This window comes from Pholcus phalangioides, unplaced genomic scaffold, assembly GCF_987345545.1.
Source record: "Pholcus phalangioides strain wild (caught in Gottingen) unplaced genomic scaffold, Ppha-v1.0 ptg000018l_1, whole genome shotgun sequence".
In the NCBI taxonomy this organism is placed as follows: domain Eukaryota; kingdom Metazoa; phylum Arthropoda; class Arachnida; order Araneae; family Pholcidae; genus Pholcus; species Pholcus phalangioides.
Window position 1 is genome coordinate 9,672,306 of NW_028301611.1, and position 25,236 is coordinate 9,697,541.

The window sequence follows — 25,236 nt, forward strand, 5'->3', positions numbered from 1 at the left end:
TTAGACACCAGCAAACACCAACAGAAGTGATTGAAAAACACACATCAACAGTCTATCAATGGAAATGAAAACATTATTTCTTTGCATGATCTGTATCATGGTTTCTTAACCTTTTCCACAGCAAAATGGTAGAAATCACTAAACGTACTTTAAAATGCCATACCATTTTTTTTAATGAAGTAGGCTGTCCTACAATTTTCAGTAGGTGCAAACAAGGGCGGGTGGGGGGGGGGAGATTATAAAGAAAGGTATTCCATTGACAAAAATCTACTTGCTAAAATCACTTATTGCTAAAATAAGAGGTTTTAAAGATGAAATATCTCATCAATGACACCAAAAGGGTTACAGCACATAACCTGCAATGCTATGAAACAGAGGTCTTCAACCTTTCAGACATTGCGGGCTAAATTAAACCTTTCTGTGAAGCAAGCGGGTTGCCAATTAATACCGTAGTATTCCCTGTTTTTGAATAGGGTTCCCCAAATTATTGAACACCTTTATTCACTCTGAATATTATTTCTTCATTAAATTTGAATTTTTATTCACAGAATGGTCTAAGCAGTAACTTTGCCGATATACAAGCCCCTAGCAGTAGCAAAAAATCAACAAATTTGGATAAAATTCGAGAAATAGGTGATTCAGAATATGCGCTCAAGGATGTGAAAAAAACCCCAAGCACTTGCGGTTACGACCATAATGAAAATTTTTCGAGAAATTCAAGTACCAACACCCCATTTTATGCATTGCAAAATGATTGAAAAAAAACCCCATAAATGTCGTTAGAATGGTATATGTAGCACCACAAGTGCAAGCACGAGATGAAAGAAGATCTCACCAAGCATTTGGTGTGCTAGACCAGTGGTGCACAAACCGTGTGTTGTGTCAATGAAGTGGGGGGGGGGGGGGTCACGAGAGATTCTCCAAAATAATAACGTCCAAATGAGAAATTCATTTTTATTTAAAAATATGTTAGAACTAAAGAATGCCTTTATTCAGCTGAGCTAATCACCATGTAACATTGCATCATACAATGTGATTTTATCAAATTCTACTTAAACAATAATCGATATATTGGCTCCGTCACGCCAGACTTACAAATGTGCAATGTCCTTGTAAAAAAAAGTATGTGGGAGAATCACCGGATTTCAAAATTGTATATTTCTTTAATGGTCGATTTCGAGCTAAGAATCATTTTGAAATCGGATGCTTCTTTCTTAATCACATTATATAAGAAAATCAAGGGCCATAGGAGCAGGAACGACCAGGGGATTTCCCTGTACACACAGACAGACCACGTCTCGAAATCGTTTATACCATCGCCTAATGCTCTGGAGCAGTAGGAAGTTCGATATCAGGGTATTTGTCGACGAAAAGTATGATGAACAGCTGTGTTAAGGGCTCACACTTCGCGAAGCTTAGAGCACAAAACGATTTCTGTTGTGCAGTCGCCATCTTGACACTGAAGTGGCAGCCAAAGGAAGAGTGTTAGCGCTACCTGTCGGCAACTGCGTGAAACTCGAGATTTCCTTCTTTCTACCTATACATTACTGGATCAAAATGAATTAAAAGCTGAATAATTATGATTTTTTAAATCGGATGATTCTTTTTGAAACACCCTGTGTATGTAATCTACCTCTCAAAAAGTGTTCTGGCTCTGGGTCCCCCGAATTTGTTACAATGGCCCATTCAATTCACCAAATGAGCAGTATTACTATTGAATCAGGAAAGTATTTCACCGTTCTAAATACAACTAAACCTACTGAACCAGACATACACCTCTAAATACAGCAGTACGTACAGATTCTAGTGGCCAATGCTCTTTAAAGAATATTTTCTAATTTAATCATTTTTTCACAGTTATTTTTATAAATTTTATAAGCGTTTTTAATAGCTATTTTCTCAAAATGGTCGACAGATCATGGCAAAAAGCTCTGAGGGCCACATATGGGCCATGGGTTGAAGACCACTGCAATAAAAGTTTAGGCCACAGAATTTTGTGTGTAGGAGAAACTAAATCAGTTTGCTAGAGGAAGGATTGGCAGGTTTCTGATATGAAAATTCAAAATCACAGTTGAAAACATCACCTCGGGAATCTTAAATACAGCATTTCGATATTTAATCAACATATAAATTGACATCAACTGTACTTTTTACGTTTTTAACAAATATGAGTTTAAAACATCAATTTTATTAACATTAAATTACCTAGAAAATTTCTGATACTAAAACAAGAACTCTTACTGAGCATAACAACAGAATATATCATGCAATGAAAGTACATACACAAAATTTAAGGACTGAACATGATGTACAAAATGATTTGGCTTACATGTGATCAACAGAAAAAATTATGAGACATTAGATAATGATGATCATGCATCCCCAAACTGATGAAACTCCTTTTCCTCTCACTTATTATTACTGCACCAGGAGAAATGTCTAATCTTATGACTTTTAGTCTAAGTACAATCATTTTTCAGAAAACTGTCTGAATCTAAATTTGCAAAATTATCAAAGCTTTTGCCATCAATTCCTGCCAGCTTAGCTTCAACAGGAAAAAGTACTGTCAAGCTATTGATTTGCACAAACTGTACTGAAGCTGACTATGCAGCACCATGCCAAATCAATCAAAAACTGGTTTGGAGGAGTAACTAAGCACATAGTGTCCTGGCACCTGGTGGATCTTGTTCCACTTAGAGCATGGGTCTTTAATGCATGGCCTGCAGGCCATGTGTAGCGCACATTTGAGCTCTTTAGTAACATATGTTTAGTAGCTTGGTATGCCGCTGTGGTGGTCAAGTGGTCATAATGATGGACTTGCACCATGAGGGGCTGAGTTCAAACCCCACAGGTGCGACAGTGGTGGTCAGCTGAAGTTGGTTTACCAGCTTCAAGCTCGTTACCAACCGTTTTACTGTGGTTACCAGCTTCGAGGCACAAATGCAAACCAATCTCCTTATTAAAAAGTCTCACCACAGAAAGAAACAGGCCTACAACAGTACAAATATTCAATCATTGCATTTCATTCATAGTTTTGAAAAATACATGGCAGCACTATAACAAGCGTTACACAGAAACAAATTTCACATTCAGTTCACAACACATACACACATATTCAAACATGTACCTATTCATTAGAAATTCCACAGAGGAAAATGAACAAGGTGCATGTTTGGTGTAGTAGCAGTATAGCTTAGTGACCCACTCGCGTCGTCAAAAATGTCAAATGTGCCACACTGTGTCAACAGTTTAAGGCGACAGACTTATAGTTATGCATAGCGTTGCACAGTTACCATCTAAATAGCATTGTACTTTGCTGAGGCTCTCCTCCAAACTGGTTTTCATTTGGTTTGGTGCCACAATAAGCGGTCAGTATGAACCTCAAGAAATCTTTAGTCGTGAATAGATACATAAATATAATAAATAAGTTTTACTATGGAATATAGATTACAGACCATAGAATTTAAGGATTTCAAAAAATTAACATTTTGTTCTTAATAATTGTAATATAAATTCATACTTCAAAATACAAAACAATTGGCATACAAAATGACTACTGGACACATGCTTGAAAAAAAACAAAAAACGTTTGATCATTATTGTATGTTTCTCATGATTTTTGGCAGTTTTTGAAAATCAACCTAGTGCAAGCAGGTATGGCTCGAGAAAAAAATCTCTATCTACGCAAGACCTACTTTTGGTGCCTCCGACTATATTTTTTAATAGGTAAACCTTTTTTTGCCCTTTCAACTCAGATTTAGCACCCCCCCCCCCCCATGGCAGTGCCCATGCTTCCATATAGTCAAAAAGCTGCCTATGAGTGTAGTGCTTCAAAAATCATACAAAAATCTAGCTGCCAGCACAAATTTTTTTAGGAGGCAAGCATATTTAATAAAAATAATAATTAAAACTTTCCTGATTATTTCTGGGTTTCTTTCCCTTTTCAATGTTTGCACAGACAAGCTGTCATAAATTCCCAAACATTTTGTACTCCAGTAAAAAATTACACATGGAAAATTTTAAGTGCTACTACCAATTTTATAGTCATCCATTGCGACCTGGCACCTGGGATTGGCCAACTCTAAGGCTAGTGGGTTGCATAAAATCTTCCAGATTAAAGACTGGTTGTTGGTGAAAGATAGAGAAACTTTGATCTAGATTAGAGGTTCCCAAACTTTGTTCCACTGCCCGCTTCAGAAATTTTTTTCATTGCCCCCAACTAAAGCCAACCCATAGGATCCTATTTTATAACAATAGCTTCTGCTGCCCCCCTGGATCATTTTATCCTTCCCCCCAGAAAGATAGAATGATCCAGGCCATTGCCCCTTTAGGAAGCACTGATCTTCATGATCAGGCTCACTGCTAATCTTTGATTAAAATAAACATTCCCTTGGTAAGTAATAGTGGTGTCTGCTTATGGTATTTTTGAACAATTGAAATGCACGCAAACAGAGGATATAAAAAACCAATAATTTCTCTCAAAACACAAAAAATTCTCTCTCTCTTTCTCAAAAAAAAGAAGGTTGAAATGTGTCTATATATATATTTGAGCTACCTACTAATAAAATTTAACAATGATTTTAAATTAGTAGATTTCGAAAGTCCGATGAAAACAAGGAAGAGTATGTAGCTTAGAGAAAATATGAGCATCCAGTGTTTTCTCCACCAACGGGTTGTGGATCTATAGATAATGATAAAGAATAAAATATTTAGTGAAATAAATAATGTTAACATATACATTTTCTTTTATCAGAGCAGGTCTTGAGCTATTTTTTGTGTATACAAAACTATGACAGTGGGGATCCAGAAATTTTCGCCCACAACACATTTTGTCCCTGATAGATTTTGCTGTAAGAAATTTTGCCTGCCCTAACCATGTGAGTAATTGAGTGAGTGACCAGGTGAGTTGGGTGAGTCACCTTATGGGTGATAAAGACACTGACTGTATGAGTGAGTGACTATGATTGAATGAGTGAGTGACTATGATTGAATGAATGAGTGACTATGATTGAATGAATGAGCACATGAATGATCACAAGTGAGTGACTGTGTGAGTGACCAGTGACTGAATAAACTGAATAAATCCAGCCAACATCTTCACAGTGGTGGTCGGCTGAAGTTGGTTTTCTGTGGTTCCCAACTTTGAGGCGCATATGCGAGCCAATCTTCCTTTCAAAAAGTCTTGCCACAGAGAGCAACAGGCATTACCTACAATGGTGCAATTATTCAATCATTACACTTCACTCATAGTTATAAAAATTGATGGCAGATGACAGCACACTACACATAACAAGCATTACACAGAAACAAACTTCACTGTAGGTTCACAACATATACACACACATTTTAGCATGTACCAATTCATTAGAAGTTCCGCAAAGGAATGTGGACGAGGTGCATGTGTAGTTTAGTAGTAGCCACTAACTTGATCATTCATACGGTCATTCACTTGGTATTGGTAACTCATATAGTGACTTCCCCAATCACTTGGTCACTCATATGGTCATTCCCCACTCACTTGGTCACTCATACGGTCAATCACCCACTCATTTTATCACTCATGTGGTCAGGGAATGGCAAAATTTTTTTGGAACAAAATGCGCTGGAATGAAATGCCACAAATGAAATGCTGGGGGTCACATTTCCATAAACCGACTTTGTGCCTCCCTTTTCTTCATAAAAATAGGCATACATTAACTTTATACAGCTCATGTCACTTTTTGTTCCGTTGAACTTTTTTGTTCTCTTTGGTATCAAATATACAGGCATCTCTTGCTTTATGCGATTAATTGGCTCCAAAAAAAATAATCCTGTAAGACAAAACCACGTAAAGTGGCATGTCTTCAAAAGGATGAGAAGAAAATAAACCCAAGTTCCAAATTAGTTTTTTTTCCCAACCCAAATTTTTTTGAATGAAACAATCATGCAAATTTAAAAATAAATTTCATCGATTCAGGCTATATGAATAATTTATAAATTCTAGCTAGTGTTTGGATTTCTTTACTAAAGAGCCTGATACGAGATGCTGATAACTTTTTTTAATGACAATCAGCTATCATGGCAATATCCATTCTTCATCTCTTTATAAAAACTTTAGAAGCAAAGCTATACAATTCTAGCTCTGCTTCTGAAGTTATTCTAATATTTTCTCTCAAATATGCTAATTTTAGATTCATTAGAATCGTTTTCTTTGCTTAAAATTTTGATGGCACTGTCGATGTGTCACCAAAAGTCACTACAGACAAAATTTTGCAGGGTCGCAATTTCTAAAATTAACATTTCAAAATCAAGTTATAGCAAAATCTCGTAAAGTTAAACTGTGTAAAGCAAGGGATACCTGTATCAGAATTATATTAACTTTCTCTAAATCAAACTGCATTTTAGAATGAAAAAAAAAAACAATGTAGCTTCATTACACAAATGGTGTTCTGAATGACTAGACAGTTCTTACTTGATTATCACATCGAAATTGTTTCTATCTATAAGCAAGTCTTCCCAGTGAAATTTACTCTAACTATTTTTAAATTCAAATGACTAGGCATCCCCTTCCCCTAAAATCTGTGTAGCTTTGAGATAGCATGCGTTGCTATGCAAGGGTGTAGACAGGACCCACCTTTGGGGTGGGGGGGGTGACTTTTTAATCCTTAAAAAGCATTTTGAATTAACAGATATTGATAGAAATGCCATATGGAGATATTTTATCTCAATATTTTTTAATGTTTTTACAATAATTTTTTCAATTTTGAACCATCTTGTGGGAAAAGAGGGATCCACCACATATTCTTAGATTACACTTGCAGATTTTTGGCAAATAAATTTAGATGATGTATAGTTCATGTATGCATTATATGTATATATTATACAAGTTGTATATGGGCCACACTTAGCAGAATGAAAAAAAAATATTTTTCACAGCCTCATTCTAAAAGAAAAATTTGCATGCAATGCTTCCAAATTGATTAGGAAAAGTCTCAACTAATGTTTTTAACCCTTTAAGTGGCATTGACTAGATATCTCACATCCTTTAAGGCCTCTTATTTTAGTATTGCGACAAGCCCAGATATTTTGTAAAGTTGATTTCTCAATGGAATATCTTTTCCTATACCCCTTAGAGTTTGTCCCCCTGGAAATTGTAAGAAAGTCTACTTCATCAAATAGTGCATTTTGAAAGGCATTTAATGATTTCTGCAGTGCCACTTAAAGGGTTAAGGCAGTAGTTCTCAAACTTATGTCACCCAAGGTTCAGGGGTGGGAAATGACAAAGTCCATTTCGGAGCAGCTTTGGAGCAGCAAAATTCAGGATTCGGAGCAGTTTTGGAGCAACAAAATATAGGATTCAGAGCAGACATTTATAAATTGAAGCAGCGAAATTAACAACAATATTTTTGTTAACCCTCACCCCTTTTCAAAATACATTCATGTCCATAAATTAAGGATAATTCAGAATCACACGGAAATCGAAATCTAAAGTAAAAATTTCACCTGTAGAATTATCACACACATCTGCAAGAATGATATGCAAATTTCAGGAAGCCACCAGATGATGCCGATAGTACGTCACAATGACGAGATAAGGAATGGTGGCAAAGAAGTGAAATTGTTCACAAGAGTTCTGTAAGGCACTCAGTGCCATAAGCGAATAGTTATGACACAGAGGACGCATGTGGATGATTTTTTACGTGGTAGAACTATCGGCCGCCTGGAATGTGGGCGTACTCAGATGGAAGTATCCGAGGAACTTGGAATTGCCCAAAGTGTCATCTCTAGGCTTTGGCAACGATTCCAAGATAACGGAAATGTCAGGAGACGTTACAGTACAGGTCACCCCCGAGTTACAACGCCGAATGAAGACCGGTATTTAGCAGTAACTGCCAACAGAAACAGACGGAGCACAGCATCCGACCTGTCTCATCAGCTATCTGCAGCCACGGGTACCACAGTTTCAAGGCAAACCGTGTCCAGACGTTTGGGAGATATTGGTCTATATGCTCGCAGGCCTGTCAGATGTGTTTCGCTCACGGCAACTCACTGTCGGCAGCGATTAGCCTGGAGTAGAGAACATGCAATGTGGACATCGTCACAGTGGGCTTGTGTGATGTTTTCCGACAAGTCCAGGTTTAGCTTGCAGTCTGATTCACGTCGGACTTTCATATCGAGAACGCCAGGTACCCGTTACCACCAAGACAACATCATTTAACGACACCGTTAAGTTGGTGCAGCATTGCTCGTTTGGGGTGGAATTATACTGGGTTCCAGAACAGATCTGCATGTTCAAACCGGAACCATGAAAGCCCAAATTTATCGGGACATCATTCTGGAACAACATGTATGTTTGTTTAGGGGTGCCATGGGTGCAGAATTTGTGTTTATGGATGACAACGTCCGTCCTCATCGAGCAAACATCGTAAACGAATGCCTTGAATCTGAGGATATAACCCGTATGGAATGGCCAACATTCTCACCTGACTTGAATCCGCTAGAGCATGTGTGGGACATGCTTGGCCGATGAGTTGCAGCCCGTCAACCACCTCCTACATGTGTACCGGAACTTCGGAGAGCATTGCTTTTCTGAGTGGAGTGATCTTCCCCAAGATCAGATCGATAATTTGATACTCAGCATGTCTAGGCGTTGTACGGACTGTATTTCATCACATGGGAGACATACAATGTATTAACCATCATACCAATCATGTAATAGTAAGTTTTTGTAAAGGAGATATTTTTTACAATTGCTCCAGGGAGCAAAAATCGTAGTTTTTATGAATGGTATCATACATACACCATCGTTTTTGTTCTTTATCTTTTGTTTAATAAATGGGCTTTATGAATAAGTAACGTTTGTTTTGTTTCTTAACCTTTATTTGCCGGAGCTGGCATTATCCTTAATTTATGGACATGAGTGTAAAACAACTGCACTGTCTTTTGTTATCAAACATCTTTTCATCAGCTTGTTTTTTGTTTTTGGTGTTTCAGGCTTTTGACACCTTGTTTGAAAGAGCAGCTGTCATAAAATTTTTCGCACCAGTCTATTTAAGATAATTTTTTTTACTGAGGGCACTATTTGCTATCTGGAACAGCAGCCCTTCAAACGGGCTAAACATTTTCTAGTCTTTATAGATATTATAAATTTTCTATATCAAGTTTTCAATTTGTTTATACTCAGAAAGAAATTGTTGCAAAATGGGAGAGAATTTCGAAAGAATCAACACGATGGTTGGCGATTCAGCACTCAATATTTGGCGGGATTGGCGATCTGACACTCGTTATTTGGCGATCTGACACTCGTTATTTGGCGATCTGACACTCGTTATTTGGCGATCTGACACTCGTTATTTGGCGATCTGACACTCGTTATTTGACGATCTTACCCGTTATTTGGCGATTTAATGCTCATTATTCGGCAAAGTTTCTAAATTAGCAATCATAATTTGACGGACATGCTCTTTTCACTCCCGGAATATTTTTTTCACGAAACATTGGGATTTGATGCAATGACGATCGACTAAAGTAATTTCTGCTGCTTCCAGTGGCAACTTTTTTTTTAAAACGAAAATTGACTCGCATTTGCGCTTTAAAGCTGAAAGAGCATTGCAAACCATCCTCAGTTGCACGATCACGGATATTATTGGGGTCTTGCGATGGAAAGCCAGATGATGGGCCGATAGTTTAAATACGGCGATAGTTACAGTGGAATAAAACAATCTCTTTTCGTAAAGAATCGTTTCGCGGCTAGCAGGAACAAAAATTTTTTGACGTCCTTTCCGAAATTCCGGGCATACTGAAGCAAAATTCGCTATTTGGCGCAGAAAAATATGAAAATACCCTATTGGAGCAGGATGGCGCAAGATGTTAATTTTGGCGCAGTGCGGCGCAATTGGCGCAGAGTTCCCACCCCTGCACGGTTCCTCTTACCATAACACCACTGTTTATCCCTGGTTCCCCAGAATAGTCTGAAAAAGAACCTCTTCAAAGCGTTAAATAAGCACATGTGAATTCAGCCAGTTCGCCATGGCGTCCTTGAGCTGTGACAAGGGTTTGTGATGCCCTGCAAACCGCAACACACACTTTGAGAAGCACTGAGTTAAGGGAAGAGAGTAAAAAAATTTTTAACACTAATAGTAATTTTTTGCGTCCTTTAAGGAATTTTACTTTGCACAGTTACACATGTATCATAAACTTTAATTCTTAGCCACGGGTGGCTTTCAAATTTTTCTATGAGGAATCATGAGGTATTTTTATCTGCTATGTAAAAAGTTTCATGTCCTGAAACTTTTATGAAAAAAAAAATCAATAAAAAAAAAAAGAATATTGAATTTTATATCTCCATTAACATATCCAGCAAAATTAATAATAATATCAAAAAAAACACTCACTGTTTATAATTCATGTCTCCATAAGAATACACCAGCAAATATCTGACTTGCACCAGATCATTATTTTGCACAATGTAGTACTTCTCTGGTAATTTTCCCTTGGGATCGTTCAGAGAGGCACTCAAATAAATGTCATTTCCTATAGCCAGAAAAGACGAATAGTTTTCATTTTAAAAAATGAATTTTATGTCAACCAATATGTAGCTTAAGGGATCGAAAAACATATAAGCCAATGTCAAGTTAGGAAGGTTTTATATTTCAGTAAAACCCCTCTTAATGGACATCCCTCTTTTACAGCCAAATAATAATTTCCCCTTGTATAATAAATGTATGCATTTCATACCCCTATTAACGGCCACCCCTCTTTTATAGACAATTTTTTTTTGTCCTGCTGGTGTCTACGAAAGAGAGGTTTACTGCATATCCCCATAACAATTTTTAAAGATTGTTTTTGCATGCACATGTACCTATCCATAGTTGAACAATTCCAGGGTGCAGTAGCCCAGGTCTACAAAACACCTGTATCTCTGACAACAGATTTATTTATTTATTTATTCACGTCTCAACAGGCAAGTATTGCCCAATTACAGAGATGGACAAGAGAAGAAAAATACAAAAACGCAAATACAACAATGACAAAAAAAACAAAACAAAAAACGAGTGGAACAATAGAAATACATACGGAAAAACATAATAACATGAATATTCCATACTCACACATAACTTTTAAGAAATTCTCTTATAGTTAAATTGAACATATCAGGTTTCACATCGCACTGATTATATATATTGCACATCTCAAAAATAGGGGACCGTCGTAAGATATTTGTTCGGGGTTTAGGGAGGCGGAAAGTTCGCCGAACAGGCCTATTTCCAATTGGCACAGAAAAATCAACAAATTGAAGAAGGTAGCAGTCATCAATTATATTATTGACAATTTTATACAAAAAGCGAAGGTAACTTCTTCTTCTTCTGCATTCCAATGATTGGAAATGGAAAAAACGTTGCAGTTCAGTTGTACTTACTTCATTGATGTAGACGTGAAATTGCCTGTAAAACATGTAACGTAGAAATCTGTTTTGGACTCTTTCTAGTATCAGTGAGTCTAGATATATCAAGAAAATTTCCTGTCATGAACCATTAGAAATTCCTCAGAGGAATGTTTACGACGCGCATGTACCTGTGATATAGTTTCTAAAACTGGGGAAATATCTTGATTATAGGTGACAAAGTTGTCTTCTAAGGTGCATAAAAAAAGATTGTTTTATTATTTCTCGCATTTGATAATATTACATTCAAAAGCATAATATTCAGTTTCAATAACCCTGCTTAACTGTATAAACCTTGAATAAGTATTAAAATGCTAGAAAATCGATAATCATATTTGAATGGAGAGCCATTTATGTTTTGCAGACAACATTGTTACAATCAGCAATAATTCAAATGAACTAGGAGAAACGATACAAGAACTAGCAAAGGCCAGTATTCAGGTGGGTTTGAAAATGAATCTGCAAATGACAAAAGTTATGTTCTAATCGTTTGCTTTGAAGATGATGATTTTGTTCAGCAACGCAAACATAGAAGTGCAAAGCTATGCATACCTGGGACAAGAAACTACAATAGACAGTATCATTAATGAAATAAACAGAAGAATCAAGATCTGATGGAAAACTTTTGACAAAAACTATGCGATTCAGAATAGCAACATGTCATTATGCCTGAAAAAAGTAAAGTATTCAAACCAGTGTATGCTACCAGAACTGACTTATGGAGCTGAAACATGGACACTCACAAGCAAAATGATACAAAGACTACAGACTGCACAAAGAAGAATGTCAGGCATCACAAGGAGAGACAGAAAATGAATCATCTATAAGGGACCAAACAAAAATTATGATATGATGGAAAAAATTAACCTTCTAAAATAGGAATGGGCTGGGCATATTGCAAGAAGACAGGATAACAGATGGACTACAAGTAGCAGTAGATTGAAAAGTAATCTAGATTAGTACCCCTGTTATGTTAAACATCCGAGAAGGCATCCCCAAACAAGATGGAGTGATGAGATCCGATAAGTGGCTGGAGTCAACTGGATGGCAAAAGCATCAGACAGAGTAAAATGGAAAAATTTAGAAACCTTCATCCAGCAGTAGATTGAAAATAGTTGATGGTGATGATACTAAAAACCTATCTATTATTTTTTGTACAGTATGACCTGATGTATAGTAGGCCCTCAAATTGACCAAGGTTTAGGTTATGATAGGTTTTTTTATAAACTGATATTGAAAAAAGTAGGTGCAATAAAATAATTTAAGGTGAAACCTTCAAACAAGGGCCACTAATGGGATCAAGAAAATGTGGCAGTTATTGGGAAGTTGCCGTTAAGAGGTTTAGTATTTCTGAGAGAAAAATATTGCAATTTTTGATTTCATGTGAAATTATAACAAAGCATACTATGTAGCACAACATTTGTTTTGCACTGAATATGTGTGAATTTCACGTATAAAATCTTGTACAACACGTTGGCAACTACTTGTGAAAACACTTCATTCAAGAAACTGCAGATGTAGCATGGGTGAAAAATAAGTGGTAAAAGAAAAAAAATTGCAGAAAAAATTTAAAAAATGCTTTGTGTGTAGAATTTAAATTATGAATATATTATATGGAATGATTTATACAGAAAACTTAGTTTTTTATGCATTTCATCTTGCTAGAAGTTCTAGTGGTAATTTTTTACTGACACAGGTAATGCCAAAGGGGTGGCGAAATGATATTTCGCATAAGTGAAAATTTTGTCTTAATCCACCGCTGTGACATATGAAAAAATCCATATATATATATTTTTTGCATGTTCATAAGGTTCAAGGAAAAAACTGAAACTCCTTTAAAGCAAATATTGGAGGCTATTTTTCTCATGATATACATCATTTTTCTTTTATGCCAATAGCTAAAAGTGACCATTATTCGGAATTCCTTGTTCTGAGGTTTAACCTGCAATGTTAACCTAATGTAATGCATTCTGATCCAAGAAAACGTTCAGAGGCTAATGTTGTTTGATGACCATTATGGGAGGCTTCATTGTGTTTTTTTTTTTTCATTGCATTGCATTGTAATATAAAATAGTTTTTATGCAAACAAACAATTTTCATTACTCACGTTTTTATTATATGTGACCATAAAAATCCAAAAAGGCCCATATTACCAAATTTTTTAGTATCCAAGGTAGATCCGGTTCACATTAGCTTGGATAATCTGGGCTCTATTTCTGATTAGCGATATGCAAAACAATCAAGTAATACTAACCATCAGTCTCGAATGATGGATAGGAATCCTCTTTGACAAATTCGCAAACAGCAACACAGCTGAGCCTTTGCCCAAGTAAACTCTTTGACCAGCCATTACTACCAAAGCTATAGTGCAGAGATACACTAAGTTCATTAGAAAGGTAAGTTCCTGAACCAAATAAGCCCTCCTGAAATATGAAGACAAAAAATACTATATCTTAATACTTAAATTTCCTTTGGAGGAAATTCAATAATTTATGTGTGAACACAAATTGAAAACATTGTCAAAATCGCAAATGGAAAACCAATTGCACGAAACATATTGCCAATAACAACTCTAGGGTGCTATTTAAGGCTAACCACATTTAATTTAAAATATCATAACTTTTCATTAATACCGTATTCCTCTGCATTAGCCGACATAGTTCTTTAAATGTTGGAGTCTGGTTCATTCCTGGCATGCTGGAAAAAGCGAGGTTCAATAAGGAGCACAGAATACATTCCAAAGACAGATAGATATAAATGTCTATTCAAATGCTGAATAAATAAGCGAAGTGGAACAAAAAAATTTTTTCACTGTTTCAAAGTGCTTCACCAGGAATTTGATAACGATAATGAAAATTGGGCATTTACTTGTTTTAATTTAATTATTGCCAACTCAATATTAAATACAGATAATGTTTCTGCACATTTTTCTACTAGTTCAGAAATTCAAGAAATGTATTCCTATCACTTTCGTTAATACATCATGTCATAGAATTCATAAATTTTTTGCTCCCCTTATTTCAATATTTTACACACATGATCAAGAAATACAAAAATACTTTGCAATCTACTCTTATATTGTTTCCAACTCATCTAATGTATGCAAATTTTTTTAATAAATCAAGATTTGCGGTAAGCAAAAGGAAGCATAAAGCTATAACTATCTGAACACAAATAGTTGATAAGGTTTTCGCGACCATCATTTGATGAAAATTGTTTTTTCGAGTACGAAGACTGTCGTTCATTTGAGTTAGTTCTCAACGTTTCCCTAACACTAGTGGTTGGCATCATCAGGAGAATTGATAAAACTGGATCAAAGTCAAGTTTTCTTGACTTTTCTGACTTTGATCCAGTTTTATCAATTCTCCGGATGATGCCAACCACTAGTGTTGGGGAAACGTTGAGAACTAACTCAAACGGACGACGGTTTTCGAATCCGAAAAAACAATTTTCATTATCTGAACACAGTTCATAAAACAGAAAATGTCATTAAATGCAGGAAACAGGGAAAAGTTTAGATTTGCCAATTTAATCGATTCTTAGAGTCTGGATATCTAGAAGCTCTACCAGAATTTGTGACTCCAATTTTCCGGCATGCCAGCTAATGTGGGGGAATGTGGTATAACCATGATAACAACAGTAATAGCAGTAAACCACATACCATACTCAAAGGCAAAAAAGAAGTAAACCAAAAGATCTCAAATTCATCTATTACAGAATTTTAGAGATAATGCTAGTTTTCCTTTATTGATTTGTGAATACAAATACAAATACAACGCCACAACAGGCAAAATGCCCAACGAGGTGGCTGATAAAAAGATGCCCATAAAAATATGGATGTCATATGTTTCAAAAATACAGCAACCCCATTAAAAATGCAATTAACACAAATTATAAACAATATATACACATGATAAAATATTATACAATGCCCATAAAGAATACTTATGGTTGTCTTATTCTAAGAATGGATAGCTTCTCGATTTACCCCAACATGTTTATCGTATTTCTTTTTAAACGTGTCAATTGTATTACAATTTACTACCTCCAGGGGTAAGATATTCCATTTATTAACAACCCTATTAGAGAAAAATTCCCTGCGACACCATAACCTTGCATTGTCCCTCACCAATCGATACTGGTGTCCCCTTGTAAAAGCGGTTGATTGGCGGTGTACTAAAAGTTCATGGTCCATCCTATCCATCCCATTGAAAATTTTGAACACTTCGATCATATCTCCTCGACACCTGCGTTCATCCAATGTAAACATATTCAAAAAATGAAGTCTCTCTTCATAACTCAAGCCCTGTGTGCCAATAAGGACACGCGTAGTGAAATGTCAACAGTTGCCGTTAACAGCAATCATAGAACATTCCTCCAACAATTTTCATTGGAGTGTTCATAAAACAAATTTTTGAATACTGTATATACTCATGAATAAGTTGACCCCCTCCCCCACTTTAGGGGGATCACCAAAAACTCAATAAATTGAAAACCTGTATATAAGCCGTTCCCCAAAAATCAACGTATTTCAGAGCATACAAAAATTCATATATTTCATGCAATAAAAGTTCCAATTAAAAATGATTAAAAATGTTTTTGATTCATTTCTCTTTCTGATTCTCCAAGCTCTATATTACAAGCAAAGTTATCATAGCATGTGGCATCTTTCTTTTTGTTGAGATCCGGTATGCGATTTGTTTTTGCTTAAAATCTCTCTACTGATTAGTGTCGCCATCTAAAGAGGTCTAAAGATGTCGCTGATCTTCAAGCTAGCCTTGCTGAGACTATGTAGCTATATGATTTGGTAAAGTGTAGGGGGGGGGGATCAATATTTTCTCCTCAAAAACTAACTGTATAAGCCAACCCCCCAAAAAAAATTAAGGAACAAATTTTTCAACACAAAAACTTGGTTTATACACGAGTACACACAGTATATAAAAAAATTAATGATATTTCTGAAAAAGAAATACACAATATATTAGAAAAAAACCCAAGCGCTAGTGAGAGATAAACATGAAGAATACAGACCTTACTCATGTGTGAAGCTAAACCATTATGGAGGATTGAATGAAAATTCTCAAGACTGGAGCCATGGTAAGCATACAGAGTCTTTTGACCCTTAACTGCTTTCTGGAATCTTTCCTCACGTTCTTGCGAATATACTACTTTAAAAATCTGATGAGGAAGACATGTTTTAAACTCCTGCTTTGTAAGTTTCAAGATCTCATCGAACTGAAACCAAGAAAATGCATGAAAAATCAATAGGGAGCATCGATGGGAACATCTCGTAAAAAATGTGACACTTCAAATACAAAGGCAAATGAATGAAGTGATTTCATTGTAAGTAGGTTCGCTTACATTACCTCATTTAAACTTTGATGTACCAATCTGAATGCTTGAGTTTCCGTGACCCACTGGAACAAAGTTATGGCTTCAGTAGATATTTTTTTATTGTTCATCACCTCTTTTACAGATGGAATAACTTCAGCGACTCTTCTCTGAATGAACAAAATTGAAATTGAAATTAATGGAATCTCATGAGAATCATATTGGTAGTTAGATATAAATTTTTATACAGTCCCTTAAAAATTGGCTGCAAGGATGTGTTTACCGATTAGAAGTATACCTGAAATCCCACAAAATTCGATGCTTTATAATACTGTCGGGTCATTCCATGTCAAATCACCCAGCCACGACACCCGTAATCTCAGATTTCAATGATTTTTTTTATTTGTTGCATTTACCATCCTTATTAACCGTGTGAAATATTATTTGCATATCTCTAAAACTTTTTGAGAAAAAAAATGTTGAAATGTATCAAAAAATGATGTACATGAAATTTTGCATGGTCAACAAAGATGGTAGAAGTAATAAACAAAAAAATAATAATTGGAATCCGGGATGATGGGTTGCATTTCAGTATCTAGTTGAATGATTTGAAATCGGAGCGATCCAGTCTTATTTCGATGAATTTTGTGTTGTGAGCCAGAATAAATATATTAACGTTCAAAAAACCGTTATTTTTCCCCCCACTATTTCACTTTATACATTTAGGAGAAATTTAAAATAAAAGTTGTTTTGCTAACTGCTGTGCCTCTGGTCTAAAAATACGTTAGAAAAATTGAATTTTTTCTAATAAAAAATTCCACAAAAACAAAGTTTACATAATTTTTTTGCATGTAAATTTCAAATGGAAGTGTATGAATTATTTTTATTCATATTCTGTATGGTTTTGTGAACACTTTAGTGAAAATTTCATTTAAATATATTCAAAATTGAAAAAGTTATGATTTATTTTCTCAAGCAATGGCGCTTAAAAATTGGGCCTCGGAAAAGTCATCTGCATCATTTTTTGATAAATTTCAATATTTTTTTCTCAAAAGGTTTTAGAGATATGCAAATAATATTTCACACCATTAATAAGGATGGTAAATGCAACAAATAAAAAAATCATTGAAATCTGAGACTATGGGTGTAATTTTGGCATTTTGTCGGGTGATTTGAAATGGAACGACCCTGTCAGCTTTTATTGTAGAAAAAGCGTTCCCCTCCCCCCATATCAGTGCATGAAAAATTTGTCACAAAAGTGTATGTTACTGTAAATGCAATAAATGCAGTGCTTAATAATCATTGATTATTATGAATATTCACCAACTATTTTGATAAATTTTGTTCGTATTTGGGAATTTATCACATTTACTGGTAATCATGACAGTATTGGTGAATACAATAAATCATTAATGAAATCACTCAAATTTACCAGTTTTGGGCTTAAGGGTTCGGTTTAGGATGATGAATTAGATCAATTATGTTATCCTTATTTGCACATGTTGAACATGTTACCCTTTACAGCGACAATGACGAGATATCTCGTCTAACTTGATCTGCTTCATTTTGGCATTCCTGAGACCAGCTACTGCGCTTGTTATTTTTGCAGTCAAACATGCTTTCCATCCCCCCCCCCCCCAACCTGTCCATCAACTACCAGTGGATGGAGTCAGCTTTTGTTTAAAGTCAGATATCAGAAGGAGAGAAAGGATGTTTTCTCCTTTGCATTCAAGGTAGTATACGATTGTGTCACAGCATAAATAATAGAAAACGGTGGAGCTTTTCTCTTCCTAGTTGTTTTATTATTATTAAACAGGTTATTTAGGTGTTAATTTATCAGCTCACACAATCAGAAAAGAAAAAACAAAATTTTGAAAACAGGCGGCAATTTCTAGAAAGTTTAGAATTTCCACTGTGGCAGATGCATAATGCGGATCAGGAAAATAAAGCCTAAGACATGTATTATTATTAAACTGATAATACAGTGAAACCTCGCTACAATGATACTCGATATAATGATATTTCCCTCGACAACAATAATATTTCTCCTGGTTTGGAAATGCCTGCCTATATTCTAATGTGCTGCCTCTCGATATAACTATAATCCCTCAACAATGGTAATTTTTCTCGGTCCCCAGAGTATTGTTATATTGAGATTTTACTATATATATATATATATATATATCTGTATTTTTAACACTTATTTTAATTTTTAATTTTTATAGTGAAATATGTGTGGCGCAGTATCACATCCTGGCAAAAAACTGATGCGATTAAATTAGTGATATTTAAATATGATTTCCTCTACATTAATCAAACTTACCAACTTCATTTGCGAAGTATGTATAATTGCTAGAAAAGTAATAAATATAAATGAAATTTAGTATAAATTTATAATTATCAATCATTTATTTATAATTATTAATTTATCACATTTAGCATAACATACAGGGTGTTCTGTTAATGGACTGACAAACACAGAGGGTTATTAGTAGCATCAAGAGGAACAAAAATTGCAATGGAACATGGTGTCGCAAACCACGTTGAGAGGGTGAAAATTGCGAAAAATGTATGCAGGTTTTGACATCACACTGGAATGACAAAATTACAATAATATACATAACTACAAAAAGATTTATTTGATTTATTTGATTAATTATTACACAAAATGTTGGAAGTGGCGGCTGCTGACATCATTAGACAATCTATAACAATGTGAAAACGATTCCTGGACGTGCTCAAAGATACCAGATATGCTTACTACCGCAATAGCACTAATTTACATCATCAGCAGCACATGATCCTACTCTAGTGCATGCGCTTTGCGACACTACTTACGTCCGATATGGCGAGCGAACCACGAACTCATTCACCGATCAACTGGCATCCACCTTTCGTCTCCTCTGGACTCAGAGCCTGCATGCGTTTGCGGCGCTGCGATCGTCACAAAAAAGCACACGGTTCCGTGGAGGAAGAAAATAATTCATTGGTCTTTCTACCCGCGCTCGACAAGGTTGTACCACCTCCGTATGAATAAATTTCTCTTTATCTATTTTGTTGTTATGTGAAGCAACATTTGGTGACCCCGGCAACTAACAATGTCCAATCCATTGGAGCAACCAATGATGTCCCATCCATCGGAGCAACCAACGGGGTCCCATCCATCGGAGCAACCAACGAGGTCCATTTCATCAGAGTAATCAACGATGTCCAATCCACCCGAGCAACCCCTGGAAATGTTTCGGGTCACTGTCAAAACCCCACCGTTTTGGGCCAAACAACCACATCTATGGTTTAAACAATTGCATTCTCAGTTCCTGACGAGTGGAATTACCTCTGATATCTGATGCCACTAAATACCACACAGCCGTTGCAGCCATGGATAAGAGTGTTTTGACACATGTGAATGACTTCATCATGAATCCACCGACAGCAAACATGTACGACGCACTAAAAAGACGCCTCCAAACTGCATTTGCTGAACCAGATGAGTGACGTTTACAACGTTCGATGTATGAAGTCGAGCTGGGCGATCGTTGACCTTCAGCATTACTCCGAGAAATGTGGGATCTATCCAGTGGCCATCTCAGTGATGAAATACTTCGAAGTCTATAGATACAACAGTTACCATATCAAGTTCAAGCAATCCTCTCCACAAGTTCAGAAACTTCGGAAAAGTTATCGGAGATGGCAGACAAGATCATCAGCGTCAGCGGGAAGGAAAAAGTACAAAATATTTCACCAAATCTCAACCACCCATAACAACTTGACGTGCAGCAGCTGACAAAAAAATAGAGACATTGACATTGCAAGTTGAAGCGCTACGCCGATCTCTGGAACAACATGGAAACCCTCAACGTCCTCTCAATTGAAACAGCCATGAAGGTGCAAACTCCACGAGGTATCAAAATGATCTCTGCTGGTATCACTGTGAATTCGGATCCAACGCCCGTAAGTGTGTGCAACTATGTAGTTTCTATTCAAAATGACCAAACCGACAACTGATGGCGACGAGGGAGTCAGTTCCATTCAGCAGTCGTATTTTCATTGCAGACCCGCTAAGCAAGCTTTCATTTCTCATCGACACTGGTGTGGATATTTCCATAATATCCCCTGCGGCTGCTGATAGAGAGAAACCACAGTCATTACTCATGCTTACCGCGGCAAACGGTTCTACAATAAAAACATACGGAAAGAAAATAAAAGTAAGTCTCGGATTAGCAAAAACGTTTTCATGGGTCTTTACCATTGCTGATGTATCTCGACCAATAATTGGTGCGGATTTTCTCAAAAGATTCCGACTCACGGTGGATATGGGAAACCGAGTTTTGGTCAACAACTGAGGTGAACGGTCTACAACCAGAACAACTGTTTCTCCAACTGTGTCCCCTGCAGTAACTGTGGCATGTGGACATGAAATTTTCCACAATCTATTACAAGAATATAAAGAGCTCACGGAAGAAACATCAAGTCCAGTGCAAGCAGCACATGAAACGGTGCATCACATCAAAACTACAGGAGTACCAGAAGCGATCGTTACCGATCAAGGTAGACAATTTCAGAGTGATCTATTCCGATCTCTCAGCAAACTACTGGGGATCAAACAAAATTGTACCACTCCATATCATCCGGAAGCGAATGGTGCCGTTGAAAGGTGGCATCGTGTCCTTAAAGTAGCGATCAAGTGCCATTCATCAACAGATTGGGTGGCAGTATTGCCAATCGTCCTTCTAGGACTAAGAGCAACGTACAAGCAAGAACTGGAATGCTCCACATCTGAACTGGTCTATGGTGAACCTATCAAACTCCCTGGCGAGTTCTTCTCAGCTTCAAACACAGATGTCAATGAGAAACAGTTGCTCACTGAGTTAAGACAACACTTTTCGAAAATTTGACCTGTCCCAGCGTCTCACCATAATAAATCCAAAACATTCATCAATAAAGAACTTGACCACTCATGTTTTCCTTCGCAATGATGCTGTCAAGAAGCCATTGCAGTGCCCATATGATGGCCCTTATGAAGTAGTCGCAAGGTGCAATAACGCTATCACCATCAGATGCAAAGGAAGAAATGTATGTGTGAACATTGCACGAGTGAAACCAGTGCACATTGCCACTAACAGTGACAGTACAAACAGTGAACCCATCGTGACCCGTCATGGCAGAGCAAGTCCCCCCCCCCCCCCGAATCATCTCATTTTATAAGTGCATTCATAATTCTGTCCTTGTGTATATATTTTTTTTTTTCTTTTGTTGTCAATAATTAGTTTGTGCGATCCGCACTGGAGGGGGTACTGTGGCGCTGCGATTGTCACGAAAAAGCGCGCACTTCCGTGGAGGAAGAAAAGAATTCATTGGAAGAATTCTTTCTACCTGCGCTCGACAAGGTTGTACCACCTCTGTATGAATAAATTTCTCTTTATCTATTTTGTTGTTATGTGAAGCAACACGTTTTTTGCGATTTTCACCCTCTCAAAGTGGTTTGTGACACCATGTTCCATTGCAATTTTTGTTCCTCTTGATGACTACTAACAATCCTCTGAGTTTGTCTGTCAATTAATGGAACACCCTGTATACATGATTAATAGCACACTCTTAGATCCTATGAAAAATTAATTTTTATAACTTTTATAGAAATAATTTTTCTTGACTTAAATGACTTATAGGATAATAAGTGAACACATTTAAAACATTTCTTTAAATGGAATTTCTTTTCCAGGTCCAACAGTTTGGGAATAGCGTACTGCGGCTATGTAACTGTCGCACATGTTATACTATTCTAAGGATTTTGTATTGAATTAATAGTTGCCAAACTACTGCTCTGGTATATGTGTGGTACTGATGTATTTAAGTTGTTTGAGTTATGCGTATTTTGTGTATTTTTGTTACTTTCATATTTTGAAATGAAAATGGCAGAGAATAATTTTCATAAATACCTAACTCACCAAATTATCAATGTCTTTTTCTTTGGTACCCACATCCAAATATGCTGGAGGAAATGGTCGCAAGACTGAGTCGAAACGATAACTTTTCAATGCTACCATGAACAAACTCCATAATAAATCCCATGAGTACACTTCAGGATCTTCTTTGGAATTACTGGCCATTGTAAGCTTTCATGAAAAAATTAATTACAAAAAATTAAATTCTCATCTTTAAAAGGAATTCATCGATGTAAATTTTTCTATTTTTTAGTAAAACATAAATTATTAAAGATCAAGATGGAATGTTATTTGCAGAATCAAATTATAGTGAAACCTTACAATAACAGTGCTCAATATAACAATAATCAAGGAAACAGGTATTTTCTGAATATTATGCCGAGGTGAACTTGGAAAGAAAAGGCATCTGGTCTTTGCCAGGACATCACAGGTCCTCTTGCAAACCGGGCAAATATGTTACCAAGGAAGGCAGGGTTGTGTTTTCTTAAATTCTCATTGTGTATTTTCCTAGTATTTTGTGAAATTAAAGGTAGATCGTACCTTTGTCCCTGATTTGAGCTCAAGGGGACACTAGATAGTGTTTGCCCCCCCCCCCCCCACAAAACGGAATTTGTGCGCCCATGAGTACGAAATTTAATTCATTAGTTCTAATAAAAAATAAAAGTGTATGCTCCTGAAAAGGTTGATCCTTTGTACAACTTTGATTAGGGCTCTGGGAATGCCAGATGGTGTTTGGTCCCATGAGTCAGAGTATATGCACCAAGTTCATTCATTGAATTCACTGGTTCCTATGTATGTGTGTCTCCCTTCCACAGATTGATCCTGTGTACACCCCTGATTAGGGGTCAAAGGGTGCTAGATAGTTTTTGGCCCCGTGAGACAGAACTTGTACAAACACTCAATCCATGAGCCCCCAAAATGTATTCCTATCGCTTTCATATTGTTGATGAGCCCCCAAAGCAAAATATGCCAAAATCTGTGACACACATTGCAGAATAATCAGTGCTACTCCAGAACAATCAGTCAGTGCTGTCTTAGGGCACAGCCCGGGGTCCTCAAGCAAAGAAGGGCCTCACAAAAATGAGATGTAGTTGAAATTTTTGAGAATTTATTTGACAGGGCCTCAGAAAAATCAATTGGCCCCGGGGCCCATGATTATCTTAAGACAGCCCTGCAGTCAGTGCTACTGCAGAACGATCTCAGGATAATTTTAATAAAAACATTTTTTCTTTACATGGAAAACAATATAAATGAATTTTCATCACGGAACATTTTCATTCAGCTGAGGACTCGGTGCAGAACAATGTAAAACGTTCTCCTTTGGGCCACGAGTTATCTACTGATTCCATGCAAAGTGACTCTCTCTTCTACAGATCCATCCTGTGTATGCCCCAGATTAGGGCTCAAGGGGACGCTAGATAATGTTTGGCTCCATGAGATAGAATTTATGCACCCAAGAGTTTGCCATTGAATCCAATGCTTTATACAGTTATATTTCTCGTGTTTGTCAAGAAAAAGTGATATTTTCGTTATTTATTATGCTTGCTTGTAGAAAGATATCACCCTCTAATTTTAATGTAGCGAATACGGAAAACTGCTTGAATGAAGAGATATAGGTGTTTCCATATCTACTCTATCAACAGGGGAGAGTGACGTCTTTCTATATATAAGTAGCCACCTGGTGGCCCTGATGTCATTTGCGAGCTATTAATTAGCAGAATGTTGCCACCGCACATTGCACTGAGACATTCAGCAAATACATACACTCCAGGGAGGGGGGGGGGAAAGAATTCCATCTGTCTTCATAGCTTAGTTGACAGAGCACTCGCCCGGCAAATGAGGGACCGGAGTTCAAGTCCCCATGAGGGCAGAAATAAATTTCCCTTCCTTGAAACACCAACATTCTCTTCATTCAGCCAGTCTTCAGTATCTGTTGCATTATGCCTGTTAGATTTCATTATTGTTATTATGTTTTCTATGCTGGCGATGTTTTTTTTCGGCGTCCACAGCGTCAGTGGACGGCCTTGGCGACTTTTCGTCGGGCGTGTTTGGCGGCGAAAAAAAAAGTCACAAGTAGCGGATTATACCAAAGCTGTTCCAATCATGCAAAAGCTTTTTGTATTACATTGAAGCATGACATCTCATGCAAAAATACTAACAAAAAACAAGGCATTTATTAGCAAACTAAATGCAAAGCACAACATAATATATATTGAATAAATTATCTTTAAAATAAATTAAAATACTCTATTCATTTATGCAGCTGTATAAAGCAACGAAAACCCACACACACCGAGGATGTTTTTTCAATATCTCACAGATATTACATAACAGTTTGTTTAATGTTTACCGGAAACGTCGAATATTTCAGTTGGATCGAAAGTAGTGTTTGGTCCTTTCATCTGAAAGAATAATTAAATGAACAAGTTGATCCGTAAATACGTATTTAAATAGCTTTTAATTACCTAAACTATTATTTGCGATTAAGAACAAAAATAAATAATAATCTATTTTCTTTTATAGTTTAGAATTATTGCTTGC

At 36.5% G+C, this 25,236-nt stretch overlaps 1 protein-coding gene across 2 annotated transcripts; it reads right to left on the reverse strand.

Moving 5' to 3' along the window:
* Nucleotides 1–971: 971 nt before the first annotated feature.
* Parp16 (Poly(ADP-ribose) polymerase 16) lies at nucleotides 972–25,075 on the reverse strand. Of its 2 annotated transcripts, none has more exons than XM_089247736.1 (7): nucleotides 24,989–25,075; nucleotides 22,699–22,866; nucleotides 16,789–16,923; nucleotides 16,454–16,657; nucleotides 13,677–13,845; nucleotides 10,374–10,512; nucleotides 972–4,681 (listed from the first exon to the last, which is right to left on the reverse strand). In XM_089247736.1, the coding sequence occupies exons 2-7, from the start codon at nucleotides 22,858–22,860 to the stop codon at nucleotides 4,552–4,554; spliced, it is 939 nt and encodes a 312-aa protein (XP_089103862.1). In that variant the 5' UTR covers nucleotides 22,861–22,866; nucleotides 24,989–25,075; the 3' UTR covers nucleotides 972–4,551. The 2 variants fall into 2 exon arrangements, with proteins under 2 accessions (XP_089103862.1, XP_089103861.1); XM_089247735.1 differs by having other exon boundaries at nucleotides 4,425–4,681; nucleotides 24,942–24,996.
* Between the last annotated feature and the right edge of the window lie 161 nt (nucleotides 25,076–25,236).